Source organism: Thermobia domestica, chromosome 3 (genome assembly GCF_964235325.1).
Source record: "Thermobia domestica chromosome 3, izTheDome1.hap1.1, whole genome shotgun sequence".
NCBI lineage: Eukaryota > Metazoa > Arthropoda > Insecta > Zygentoma > Lepismatidae > Thermobia > Thermobia domestica.
Genome location: NC_137456.1, coordinates 63804480 through 63820102, shown reverse-complemented (window position 1 = coordinate 63820102; position 15623 = coordinate 63804480). Strand labels below are relative to the sequence as shown.

At 33.3% G+C, this 15623-nt stretch overlaps 1 protein-coding gene across 1 annotated transcript in view; it reads left to right on the top strand.

Moving 5' to 3' along the window:
• Positions 1-15623, top strand: part of LOC145681816 (uncharacterized) — a 30868-nt gene that overhangs the window by 13189 nt on the left and 2056 nt on the right. The window contains exon 2 of the mRNA XM_081753424.1: positions 7639-7901. Within this exon, the coding sequence (XP_081609550.1) occupies positions 7639-7901 (263 nt within the window). The remainder of the gene's footprint in view (positions 1-7638; positions 7902-15623) is intronic.

Below are 15623 nucleotides of genomic sequence, written 5' to 3'. Positions count from 1 at the left end.
TCCTACTGAAATGCTGTTTTAATTATGTAGGCTCTTTTTCACTGTGTCTTCTAGAGAGATATTATACAATGATAGTGAGAGACAGCATCCTTTGTCGAACTCCCTTCCAATTGCACTCTTCTCTGTCACTTTCTCTTCTATTCTAACACTTACTTGTTGGTACATATATAAGTTTTTTATGAGTCTTCGATCTTTCCATTCCAATCCAACCTTCTTTAGAACTCCCAACAACAATTCCCAATTCGCGTGGTCAATACAACATAAACCTCTTTCCCTCTTTCTATAAGATTTCACCGATCACCTTTAATAATCCAATTGCATCTCTTGTGCCCTTACCTCTCCTGAACCAGAACAGTTCCTTCTCAACTTTTTCATACAACATGCAACATTCTATTCAGAATTCGAAGCAAAATTTTTGCTGCATGCGATACGAGACTAATAGTTCTATAATTCTCACAATCTCTTTGGGTTCGATTTCTTATCCATGGGTAACATGATTGTCTTCAGGAAGATTTTTGGGCACTCTTGTATTTCACGTATTTCATTGCAGAGTCGGAACAATTCTCTATTTCCCTTGTCTTCCATAATTTTAATGGATTCGATTGGTATATTATCTATCCTGGTTGCTTTCCATTCCTAGTCTCGGATATAGCTTTTTCAAACTCAACCCCGAAGAACACTAAACCCTTTATCATCTTCACCTATTTCATTTACTACTTCAACATCTAGGCCACATGGTCTATCCCTACTCTTATATAAGACCTCAACATATTTTCTCTCGCTGGCTACCTTCCCATTTTTATTTTCTACTGCCATTATAACATCCTCCTTGCTTCCTCCGAAGTTCAGTAGATTTCACCTCCTTGTACACTTCCTCATATTTCACCATTCTTTCTAATTATTCTATGTTCTCGCATTTTCTTTTGTAAAACTCTTCCCTTGCTCTGTCTGTTTCAATTCATAACTCGTTATTTAACTTTCTGTACATCTTTCTGTCCTCTTCTGTATGAACCTGTTTCCACGTCTTCTTTTCCTCCATTTTCTGCAACATCTATTCTGTAAGTTATGGTTTCTTAGCCGTTTTGTGTTCACGGTAACCTACTACTTCTTCTGCAGCCTGCTATACGCAGAGATTTAAAATTAAAAATTCAAGACTGAACTATCTTTGAATTATATGATGAATAGGGCATTTCTAAGAACGTACTGTAATTTTATTATTTATTAATCAATTCAGATAGATTTATAGTTAATATTAAAAGAATTATTGTAAGCTTATTAAAATAAATATAAAAGATTTCTTAAATGCTAGGGCTTATAAAGTTTTAGGTTATATAATAATTCGTTATATTAAAATTATGGAAATGTTTCAAAAATAATTCATATACTAACTGTTCAAATAATAACACAAGAAATCACATCTATTCGAACTACTGTATTTTTCGTGAATTTTTTGCATTAACTTATTATTTTTATAATTAATCTTCTTTATATACGAACTTACACTATGGCTTCCTCACATACTATATAAAGAACTATCCAGAAATAACAAGTTTCTACATGTTTGGCAACGAAAAAAGAAAATGATACCATACGATGCAGACCATACGAAATGATATCATAAGATACGGACCATGATCCTTAATAATATATACATATTTTCTACAAGTTATCGTTACACGCTTTTTAGTTAAGACATCCCTTTCCACTTCTATTGAAATTGATATGAAATTGTATTCTGTTTCTGAATTTATTTCATTATTATTATTATTATTATTATTATTATTATTATTATTATTATTATTATTATTATTATTATTATTATTATTATTATTATTATTATTATTATTATACTTCATTTTGCATATCGTTCAAAATAGACTTTATTTACTGTTGATCAACATTCGCATTTCTAATTTAATTACGTGCTGTTAAGAACAATATTTATAATCTTGACGATAACCATCACAATTTACTTATTTTACAAAACCAACTTAAAACTTAATTTTCCTTACAAACTGAACACGTTTTAATATTGCTTAATTTTCGTCTATGAATATCATATACTTGAAATTGATTTATATTACATGGTTTAACTAAGTTTTCTTGCATTCATAATTTATTTTTACCAAATCTATTATCTCTTGTTCTTAAGTAATATTGTCTTTGATTTTCTTTCGATCAACTGATATAATATAAAATTATACAATAATATAGCATTTATCGTGTTAATAATTCAGTTAAATCTTGTTTATTATGAAATTTAGTGAAAGCTAGCCAATTAATATAAACTTTATCAATTTCCTATTTTAAGGTTTTCTCTACTAAATGCTATCTGAACATTTTGTTTTTGTTAATAATTCTTCTTAAAATCTTCTTTAAATTTCTTCTTTTGGCATAAATTAACCATTAAGTTACGTAACTTTCATGATATAGAATAAGTAATATTTGAAATTTCAAACAGTCATTGGGTTACCTAACAATTTTAAATATGCACTTTTAATTTGAATATAATCAAATATTTCTCTCATTCTGTTGAACAGATTTACTAGAATTTAATTTATGGTGTAATTATAATGTCTTTGAATTCCTGTATACTCTTCACTTTCTTAGTTTCTTTATTATTAGACTGTAATGAAAACATTATTTTTTTAGATTACGTTACGATAAACGAGATATAATTTTAAAAGATATTTAGTATACTGCTTAGGATAGTGAATTTGAAAATATACAGGGTATTCTCCTATATACACAGAAAATACACGAAACAATAACAGAAAAGCATGTGAAAGCCGAAAAACGAAACAATAACAGGAAATACAGGAAACAATAATGTCAAAAATACATATGATGATCTCTACAATTGCATTTTAATGCTTCCTTTTATATTAATATTTTATAACAATAACAACAACGAAATTTAAACATGATTTCTAAGGAGCAAACGCAATTTGAATAAATATTATGTTACAGGTGGATGGAGTTTAAACCTTTAAAGTTTAAACCTGAAATACTGTAAAATTTCTCTAAACGTTGATATATTATTTTTATTATTCTATTGTTCACTTGTTTCTGTTGTAGTATTTTTGTTTATTTTAGAGTCATTTATTCTTGAACATTGTTTAAAATCAATTCACTTCAGCTTCTATTTATCTCAATTTTTCTCTTAATTCTTGTGTTTACTTCCATAATAAGTTTTATTTCGTTTATGAAATATGCTTTAATTATTTGGAGGCATGTATTACAAATATTTTAAAATTTAATGTTTAAAATTAATTTTTACTACCACATAAATTTCGGAAATAATTTGATCAGTTGTATGTTACATTAACATTTTCTTTAATTAGATAGTATCTCCTGATATCCGTAGAATCTTTTTTGAATATCAAATGTAATAAATTTTAGATGTTTTCAAATTTTAAAACTAATTCTCAAATATTTCTTCAACATACTTACACAATTTTATAATGTTAAACATTTGTGATATAGAAGCAAATTACACATTTCTACAATTGATAAAGTAAATTTCTCCGTTAAGTAAGTATCAGTAAACCATAAGTAAAATATTTATGAAGGAATATTTATTGATTTAAAATTTATTAATATTGTTTTGTATGAAAACTTAAAACAAGTTAAACCGGGAGTGTATTTAAGTACATGATTATTGCCAATTTTCCATTTAATTTTTCAATTAAGCAAATTTATTATTTTCGAGTAACACTAAGAGAGAAAAATATATAGTGATGGAAAAGGAAAAGAATTCAACGAATGTACATGTTTTATGGCCATATTGAAAAGTAATTTTAGGTGTCTGTTCTGCTCGTTCTGATGTATATACATTCGGCTAGAAGTCACACCGTTCAACGTATATGCACGAATTTTTTTAACTTAAGGTTATCCAGGAAAGAGGATGAAATTTTCTTTCTACTCCCGAAACCAAGGATAGTTTACTCGAAAATGAAAATTAAAAATTGCAATTTTTTTGAAAACGGCTCTAACAATAATGAATATTTTTCATAAAATAATATTTTATTAACAGCCCCATACTATAGTATGTCGTTTTCCTAGAAAAGGCCAGAAGTAGTTTACTCTTGGAGTAAATTCATTTTGGATCATTTTCTCAGAAACAACTCTAACAATTTTGACTATATTTCATAGTTGTTTCATGAACAACTAAACAATATGGCATAATTAGCTAATTCAGGATTTCAAGATGCAAGACACATTAAAAATTATATGTAATGCACGTTAAATCGAAACTAGAATACGTTGCCGAAATCTGGAACTCTGCAAGCAAAAAATATAGCCGCAAAATAGAATCGATACAATCAAAATTCGCAAGGTACTTAGTTTTCAAGGAAACAACCATGTGTAGTAAATTTGAAACATATGATTCTTTAATGAAACGACTGAACCTTGTATCACTCAGCAGCAAAAGAAAAGTTCCTCTGCCTTCTAAATACAATTTTAAATTTTAAACAAAAAAATCTAAAAGCTGGTTTATTTCATTTAGAACTTTGAAAACCAATATAATAAAAAGCTCACCTATTTGGAGCATGTGTGATCTCTACAGCAATCTTCGTGTGGTTGATCCAAATATTGATATATTCAGAACGTCCTTCGCTGAATTAAAGAAAAAAAAGCAATACATTCTTTAAGTGATAGACTCGATGAGAAACCACTCATTAAAATTATACTTGTATGTCTATCCTACTGTTATGTTTATCTATTTCTTGTAAATACTGTAAATAGGTATATTTGCATGTAGTATTCGTCTCTCTACAAATAAATAATCATGAAAAACTCAAAAGTGGTAGTTGTACTTCGTCATGAGTTACTTTCGAACAATTTCTTCAGAAACGACTTCAGGCTTTTTTCATATTTCATAAATAAACAAGATGTAATAGCAGCAGTATAACCTGATCTAATTTAAGAGATAGGAGTGAGAAAGTTTAGAGTGGTGTCCTCTACTCTTTATTTATCAGTTAATTGAAAATTGTCGCTAAGTATATATGATTATGTTTAAGTTAAGCAATACAAATCATCTTCAAAATATTTAATCACTATATAAATAATCGATAAAGAAATTTAAATATTAGAATAATCAGTTTCAGATGCAGAAATAACAGTTCCTATAGGGCAATATAGATTTGAAAGATCTAGATAATTTTGTAACATAGTACTGTATATGATATGATTCATTCTGGGGGGGAAAAAGCTTGAAGGAGTGAATGTTACTCCTAAATATAAATATAAATAAAATTACAATGGGAAAATGAAGTATTAGATCGTGGAGAAAATGAAGCGTTACAACCTGGCTGAAATTATTTTATTTGATACTACAAACTACTTACTTACTTCTCAACGCTACAGTTCATTCAAGACTCAGGTCTCCTCAACTACACACTTCCACTTTTCTCTTTCCATGGCCTCGGCTCTTCACCTTTTAATTCCAATTTGTCTCAGGTCCTCTTCTACATCGTGTCTACATCCACCTCAACCTAGGTCTGCCGACCAATCTTTTTCCTCTATTAGCATCCTTCTTGGTAGTGTATCCTCTTCCATGCTTTAGACATGACTTAGCCACTGTATTCTTCGTTGTTCAATATGTGCCACTGGATCTAAATCTTTGTAGATTTGGTACACTTCTTCATTTTTTTCTTATCAGCCAAGATTCCTCTATCCTTCTCGATCCATAGACCCTTCTCAAAATGTTTCTTTACCATCTCAGTAATAATATTTCAGGTTTTATTTATTTGTTTCCTAGAGTCCATGCTTCCCTTGCATATGTTAATATAGGTCTTACTAGTCAGTATCATTCTATACATGGTTTCTTTTACCTGTATCGATATCTTTTCGAAAGTGGCGATTTTTTTCCTTGTAAAGATAATCTCCCGCTAATTTTGCTTTGATTTTGATTGTTATAGCATTTCCTTCCGTTAATAATGTACCTAAATATTTAAACTGGTTTACTTGCTGGTATTTATAATTCGTCATATCTTTATTCTCTTCTCCTGTTACGTCCCTTTTCGTTGTCAACACCTATTTTGTTTTGCTTTCGTTTATTGGTAGTCCAAGATTTTTTTCGTTTCTCTCTCAAATTCTTCAAAAGTTCCTCCTAGGCAAAGAAGACATCTGGATTTTTACAGACATAGATAATTGTGTGCCTGTAAAATTTGCAAAGTGCGTAGTATAGTAAATTATAAGGCATGTGCTATAATATATAAAATATCTGTACATTACACAATGATGAATATGTTATTAATATTAAACAGGCGTGAGAGAACAGGCATTATGATAATTAAAAAAATAAATACCAACTATTGTCCACTTATATTAATAATGTCCTGTCTTAGAACAAACATTTATTTTATTTACCAGTTTTAATTAATTCAAAATAGTGGAAAAATTCTTCAATAAGTATCACAGTTGAAATTTCTACATCTGCGAGAGAATATACACATTAGTACACAATATCATAATACTGTAGAAATAAATAGCACTTGAAAATGAGGCTAAGCACACACTGAAAAGACAAAACATTCCTAAATCTTTTACTCTATTGATTCTAATACCAGTAAGTTGAAGAAATTCTCACGGATTTTTTAAAAACATTAACTACTTTTCTTTTTCTTTTTCTTTTTTTTAATTTAAAAGATGATGCACTAACAACTTAAAAAATTTATGTACACATCCTTACTTAAATGTGGTACTGGTAATTTTGGCATATAATAAACAAATCTAGATATTCTGGATTGTAATCACAGATAGTGTGAAAAGAAAAAGTGCTCATCTTGTGCAGTGAATTTGAAATTGTGTATATGAGATACTCGTAATTACAACCGTATATTTTATGATTACTTGCTGCTTAAAAATAATGCTAATGATTTGCTTTTTTTAAATCTAAAAGTAGCAATATCATTATTCGAAAGACCCCAACAGATAATGTAAGACGCAAATAAAGAATTCAACTTATATGGTAAAATATCAACAATATGTTTAGAAACACTGCACCTTAAACTTTAACGGCCTTATGAAAAATCGTTTCGACAATGTTTAGCGTCATACTAAAGGGCTGACTACTGCAGAAACATATGGGACCTTATGCAGAGTCGTTCTGATTCGTGATTAGTGTCATACTAAAGAGTTTCACTAACATATGTTTCCTGCAGTAGTCAGGCCTTTAGTATGACGCTAATCATAAATCAAAAAGACTCTGCATAAGGCCCATGTTATCGAACTCTTTAGTATGGCACTAATCACGCGTCAGAACGACTCTGCATAAGGCCCTTAGCTTCTAAGTAAAGCATGACAAACACTGCTTAGTTTCTTATTTGAGTTTGAAATCTGTGTTATCCGTGGGAAAGCATCATTGACGACTTTCCTTGTAATATTTTAGTACTGTAATATTGAATTTTTCGGGAAGTTATTTCATCAGGAAGTTGTTATCATAGGTATTTACCCAGAAAGTGAAAATTTAATAAAAGATTTATTCCAGGATTTAAAATTAACTGATCCTTGTATAACCAATTTATCTGGTCAAGTATACATTATCTTCCAATGAGTAAAGCTAGCCTACGTTGTATATTAATAAAAGGGAATATTAACACATGTAATTAATAATGTTGTATATAATTTTAGGTTTGACTGGAAATACGTAGATGTCGTTTTGACGTCAGAAGATATTCTGAAACACCGAGCGGGTGTGTGCAGGGATTTTGTAAAACTGTTCACTGAAATGTGTGAAACGGAAGGGATCCGAGTGAAGAAGGTTCATGGATTTGCTCGAGGATATGACTTTCGGGCGGGTTACAAGTTCCAGCCTGGAAAGGATTCCTGTCATGCATGGAATGCAGTCTTCCTTCATGGTGCCTGGAGATTTGTGGATTGTACGTGGGGTACTGGTAGGTATTTTTCTTCTTCTTTTCTAACTCTTAAGGGTTTTAAATTTCAAAGTCCCAGCACTAAGACATAGTGGACTATATCACTGAGTTTGTTATATGTAGATGTTGTTTTAATTAATAAATAATTACATTAATTACAGTGTATATGTAAAGGGGTGTTTTCACTTAGTCGATTTGTTGATTCAGTAAAACTGACGTCACTTTCGACTCAGTCGACTGTGTGAAAAGGACTTGGACTGAATCGCCTATTGGTCGAAGACGAGACGACGAATCAACTGGCAAATTGAAAGGTGCTCTATTTTCTGTGGTCGATTCCATCAGATCGAGCAGCGAAAGCGACTACGTTGCCTAGTGGAAACACCTCACTTGTCGCCGGGTGAAAAATAGAACACGAGTGCATTGAAAATAGCCCGTTTTGAAACTAATGAGATTATACCTAGGTATAGAGTTAAATATTAACAATAAAAAGTGAATGCGCCAAAATAAATACTCCAAAGAAGTTTGATGCAGCTGTAATGAACATTTACCGAGAAAATAAAGTTTGGTTTCATGAAACAAATCATTTTTACGTCATATTATACGAGGATGAACTCCATTAATATTAAAAGAATTCGTACAGTTTGATAACTTGTCGTTGAATAAACAAACTTCATTTTTGTGCTAAAGAACAGATTCTATTTTATAATGGTAATTTTATTAGATAATTTTAGTTATACAAGTCATTATAAGTTATATCTGTTATTTTTCGCATCCCTATAGAAATACGTGACGTTTTGAGAAAAAAATGCAACGAAATTAAATCCTTAATAAAACTCAAATCATTTATACCTTTTTAGGCTAAAAGAGAACTGGTGATTATTGAAACTAACTGATTACGAACCGGAAGATTCTCGAAAACCCAAGCACAGTGTTGTCCATAAGCTCGTGTAGCCTGGAGTAGAACCAAAGTATCTTTACACAACCAGAGGCAAGTCACCACGCTCTACCCCCTCCTCTATTGCATGGCACTTCATATCTCAATATGTTATTCATGGTAAATGAAAATAAAGTGAATACCTTAATGACAGAACCATACATATATCCAGGGCCAGATCTACTAAATATTGCGCCCGGGGCAAAGGCGTATACCTGCCCCGCTTCCTCCCAATCTTGCATCGAAATGGCGCCCCCTACATACTCTCAATCAGCTGCGTCCCGGGGCAAATACTCTGAATTGACCCCCCCCCCCCTAGATCCGGCCCTGCATATATCTTAAGAGAACGAAATATAGCTGTTTCTTGTTCGTTTGATTTTTATGTTTTGTAGAATAATAAATATGTATACAAATAAAACACGGAATATTTTAAGATTATTTCCGTCAATAAACGGATACAAAACTGAAGTTATTATTAGAACTATATAAATTATATAATGGATTTATTCTTAAAATTGTAATTCTCAAAACCACACTTATACAAATTATATGTACGTATATACTAGCATAAATTACCCGCTTCACTGAGTTAAATTAAGAAAACATAGTAATAGTATATTCCATTAGTCAGTCACTTTTTACTATTACTAAAGCGCTCTTTGATATCAGTCATTTTCCATCATCTTTATATTTCTCTGTCCTCCTCCTCCCCCATATTGCGTGGCTGAATTTGGATTTCAACGGCATCGGAAGTGTCAGTATATATCAGAGCTACTCCGAAAACTATGGATTCGGCACTAATATCGGTCATTTTCGATGATTTTATACATGTCCCCCTTCCCTTAACCTATGTTACGGGTCACGGCATCGGAAGTGTCACTGATCATCTCAGCGACCCCGAAAACTATGGATTCGACACTGATATTGGCCATTTTCGATCATTTTATGTATCTCCTTCCTCCTTTTCCTTCAAGTTGTGGGACTGAATTTGAACTTAAACGGCATCGGAAGTGTCACTGTTCATCTCAACGACCCAGAAAACTATGGATTCGACACTAATATTGGCCATTTTGATCATTTTTATATATCTCCCCCTCCTCCAAATTGCGGGGCTAATGAGAATAGAAATGTCGTTGTTAATCTAGCGACCTCGGAAACTATAGAGTCGACACTAATAGACCCTATCGGTCATTTTCATCATTTTTAAATGTCTGTTCCACTTCCCCTTCTCTAAGCTCTACCGTCAAAGTGAATATACCCTAGATAAAAACTACCCTAGACCCGAACCTCATTTATGTTGAAAATTTGATCTAAATCGGTCTTGTAGTCCAAGAGATTAAGAGCCACAACATATATATAAGATAATGTTGAGACTAAATCCATTATACCATTTATGTAGTCCTAACAATAATTTCAGGTTTGTATTCGTTTATTGACTCAAATAATCTTAAAATATCCCATGTTTATTTGTATTTGTACTTATTAATCCACCAAACATAAAAATCAAACGAACAAGGAACAGCTGTATTTTATTCTCTTAAGAATCTCTAAGAAAGAATTGGCATGCGTAGTTTCTTTTTTAAAGTTCTGAAAAAAATTCAGAAGCATGCCAGTGTTGTTATTATTAATTTTTTTTCTTTCAGAAATATGAATTCAAGATTGTCTAGACAAGACATTTCTAGGGAGATTCAAGTGCATCGTTTACGGAATGAAATGCTTTCAAGCGACAGAAAATTATCATTGAGAAATATTGATTTATTCTGCCTTCAATAGCCACGTTTCAAATCTATATAATCGTTATGCTCCCTTAACTACTGCACCCGCTGATTACCTCCTGCTGCCATACCCTCCCGCAACCCTCCACTAAGACCAAGAAGTAGCTGTTACCACAGTAACAAGTTTTAGAAACAGAAAAGAAGTTCGATTTTTGTGGTTATTACTAATTTAACACGCACCATGAACTTTTGCGCTTCAACTCACGCCTACGTGAAAGAAAATACACAGTGTTTGCAAAAAGTCTATGAATTAAATATGATCATTTTTTCCTCCCTTTTATCCATTTCAATTACTTATTCATTATGAAGGTCTTCATTTCGTGTTAATGGACACTCGTGGAAATTAGCAAAACATGTTTCATAATGTTACAAGAGTTTTCACCTTCGACTTTTTCCATTTTATATTTACTTTTGAGCGACGGTAGACAAGAAGAAAGTGTGTTGGTCGGGAAAAGAAAAATCTAATTTCAGATTTCAACAGATCTGCACATATCGTGACCTCTTACGCTCCGAAAAAAGTGATTTTTCAATGTCTGTCAGTTCATTCGTTACGATTTAAGTATAGTTACTCAGAGGCCATACCGTTAAATGTATCTGCACCAAATTTTAAACTAAAGCTGTTTGATGAATGAATGATTACCTGTATAATTTAATGGAGGCGTCAGCAACGATTATATTTTTCTCTGTCACTGTATATCAAGGATGTTATAAAATAGAGGATCTGCCCATACAACAAAATCGTGAGGCCATACATCACAGTTTCGTCACACCTAGTCCGCCCGCTCCGCGCCAATAGAATAGCAATGTTTTGAGCCAACAATCATGGCGGAAACGAGAGTAGCCGATCAGACGATGCTCGGTTGTTTTTTTGGCTTCATTGAGTTCATAAGATGAAGATACGTATGGGCAGATCCTCTATTTCATAACATCCTTGCTGTATATGTCGCTGTCTCTGTCTTTGTCACTGTATATAAGGCCAATGCCCAAACACCGTTTCCTAAGATTTTCTAAGGAGATTTCAGAATGTTCTTCCTATCCGCCAAAACAGGCCGGTAGCCAGCCCAAAAATGTAGGGGGACCCGGCTGAAGTTAGGCGGGGAGGGCGATCCAACCATATTATAGTTCATCACCATATTATAGTTCATTTGCAAGCCTATCTTGAAAATTTTAGGGGGGCAGAAAAATTTAGGGGGCGTAGACCCCCCTGGATACGGGCCTGCGCCAAAATAAGAATAGTGTAATGGAAAGTGAAAATTAAAAACAAATAAATAAATGCAATTTCTTTTCTAAAACGACTCAAACAATTTTGTTTATATTTCATACATGAATATTTCATTAAAACTATATACTGCGGCATAAGTCATTTCTCTGTGAAAATCTAGAGGAGATCAGGGGTAAAAGTGCGGGGGGGTGCGAGTGGACGTTGTCCCCCCACTACCAGAAAATATCTGTGACATCCCCCCGCTTTTTTTAAAAAAAAAATTACAATGGGCAGAGATAGGCAAGGGGGACGGCTTGACGTCATGCGTCCCCGTACCTTTTCAGATCCACTTTTATCCCTGGAGGAGATAGTTTGTTCTTGGGAGTGAATCCTCTTCTAACTTTTTTTTTTTTTTTTTCAAAAAGATTCAGATGATTTTGTTCATATTTCATAAATAAATGTTTCGTCAGTACCTTACAACATGACACAACACAGTTGCCATGAAAATATCCATCCACAAGGAGTAGTTTTGTCTTCGGGAGAAGTTTTATTTGGATATTGCGGGTGTTTCCTTCAGATGCCTTATAATTTTGTTACTATTTCACAAATAAATATTTCAGTAGCATAACATGATTTAAATTAACAAATTGAAGCGAGAAAGTTCTGTGCTGTGACTCGTACCTTTTATTCTTTCTTAAGTTGCAAAAGCACTTTCTTTGTCATGGAATCGACTTCTAATAGTTTGAAAAGTCATGCTAAAATGGATCTTCAAAAATCCACGGGGTATTATGGCTGCACGTTCAATTGAGAATTTTTGGATCAAGGCCATTGTTTAATCGACGTAGGCGTTCGTTTGTCCGAATACTCCTCCGAGATGCTTAAACCGTTCTTCACCAAATTTGACATGGCGATTCGAGAGCGCGCTCTGAGTGTCGTAAGGGTCTCATGTCCCGATCAGACATATCATTGAGGAATAATCACCGAAAACTGGATCTCCGAGATGTCTAAACTGTTCTTCATCAAATTTGACATGGTGATTTGAGAGTTCGCGCTGAGTATCGTAAGGGCCTCATGTCCCGATCAGACATATCATTGAGGAATAATCACCGAAAAACTGAATCTCCGAGATGCCTGAACTGTTCTTCATCAAATTTGACATGGCGCTCCGAGAGTGCGCTCTGAGTGTCGTAAGGGTTTCAGGTCCCGATCAGACATATCATTGAGGAATAATCACCGAAAACTGGATCTCCGAGATGTCTGAATTGTTCTTCATCAAATTTGACATGGTGATTTGAGAGTTTGCGCTGTGTGTCGTAAGGGTCTCTTGTCCCGATCAGATATATCACTGAGGAATAATCACCGAGAAACGGGATCTCCGAGATGCTTGATCTGTTCTTCACGAAATTTGGTATTGCGATTCGAGAGCGCGCTCTGAGTGTCGTAAGGGTCTCATGTCCCGATCAGACATATCATTGAGGAATAATCACCGAAAATTGGATCTCCTAGATGTCTGAACTGTTCTCATCAAATTTGACATGGCGTTCCGAGAGCGCGCTCTGAGTGTTGTAAGGGTCTCATGTCCCGATCAGACATATCATTGAGGAATAATCACCGAAAACTGGATCTCCGAGTTGTCTGAACTGTTCTTCATCAAATTTGACATGGTGATTTGAGAGTTCGCGCTGAGTGTCGTAAGGGTCTCACGTCCCGATCAGACATATCATTGAGGAATAATCACCGAAAACTGGATATCCGAGATGTCTGAACTGTTCTTCATCAAATTTGACATGGTGATTTGAGAGTTCGCGCTGAGTGTCGTAAGGGGTTGCGTGTTCCGATCTTATATTCCATTAAAGAATTATCACCGAAAAACGAGATGACCATAGACTTAAATCTTGGAAAAGCATGAGACGTCCGAATTCTTATTACAAACAATGGAAAATAGAATTTTCAGCATTAGAAATAGGGCGAAGCCCTTTTCGTTTTGTTGTGCGAAAATCCATCAAGCTTTTCGCTGATATACCAAATTCAACTACTTGAATGTTGTGTTCGTTTATGAAAACAATTGATGCTCTAAAAAATTCTATGAATAATCAAAAATGGTCGATCGCTTTGCTCTAAATTTGCAATTAATGTATACCTAGTATTTCATTTTACGAAACGCACGACAGTTTGTCATTATTCATTGGCAACATTGAGTAGCAGGAGCATTGAGCAACACCTCATAAAATTTCTGAGGTGTATGAGATAAATTAAATTAAATTAAATTTGTAGTCTTACTCTCTACAATTATGCTGCTCAGGCTAAACGAGACGAATAATTATCGAAAGTGAATGATTATGAAAAAATGGTGTAATGAGAATGTGGGAGGAAAATGGTGAGGATCGAACCAGGTACCCCTGTCTTAGAAGTTGATGCTGTTAAAACAACTGTATTTTAAAACAGGCTAGTTGTCCCAGCTTGATTACTACTTTAGAGTGTTATTTCAACATCAACGGTGCAGTGTTACGGTTAACACAGGCCTGGTGATATTAATTTGACATATAGGCGGTGTTGACCGGTTGAAAATATTATCGCAGCGGTGTTACAGAATTAGGCGGTTAGAACGAAGGAACGCGGAAATAGGAAGAGTGTCACTGTTATTGTTTCTATATACGGTTTCACGATACCGCAACGCAAATTAAGTTATTTAGTTTGCGATAATCAATATAGCATTTACAATTGCTTGTGCTACTTTTTTTGTGTAGAGTTACGAATTCGCAAAAATTTTGCGAATATTGGTACGGAATGAGAATCCATGTGTTGTTACATGTAATAACATTCCATCTAGTATGCTGAACACAAGCTATTGATATATTAATATTAAATAACTATATTATTAGCCAATGGTCAATGTAACCTTTCATTTTCTAAGAACAATGATTTAGCAAAGATTTTATTCGTATAGCCACATTCAAATCTTTCTATCAGATAGATACATCTATAATGTTAATTTAACCGTGTATCAGATAGATATACCTATACTGTATTTTTAACCGTGTATAATAGATACACCTATATTGTAATTTTAAGCGTGTATCAGGTAGGTACACCTATACTGTAATTTTAAGCGTGCACATTACTTTGCAAGAACGTCATATTTGTTTAGTAACTGATATTGAGAATCTGTATTAATATTTACTTTGAAGTGACGATAGAAGAGAAAAAAGTGTGGCGATTATGAAAAAATTGAATTCGATAATTCAACGAATTCACACGTTTTATGGCTTCTAAAAGTCGAAAATATTATTTTTGGATATCTGTCCGCCAGTCCTTTCGTCCCGATGTAAATTTGTTCCAGTAGTGTCATTTCAGATTTTGCTTTGAGGGGGGGGGGGCAAGACCCTTTGGTATAAGTAAAATTTCGCGTTTTTCATTGATTTACTACTATTCTATTGATAAAATCTATATACATCTCAAACTCAGGGGGGGGGAAATTGCCCCTCCCTGCCCCCCTAAATGACGCCCCTGATTTGTTCATTCGTCAAGAATTCCTATCATTCAACGTACCCAAATTAATTTGAGTACTTTCACTTTTAGTATAAATGTCTGTGCCCTGAAGATATCTCTTTCAGTTAGAGTCTGATGAAGACAGCGTTAAGTTCTCGAAACCGTTACACTGTAATTTAGTTTTTAACAAATAACTCTGGTCAGAAGTGTTTTTTATTCCATTTAGTGAGCTCCAGAGTCGTGGTGGATAGAGTTGCATTTGGAATTAATGTTATTGTAGTATAACCCAGAACTGAGAATTAAGATTATTGTAGAGTTGTGTGTAAAACCAAGTAGTAGATAAA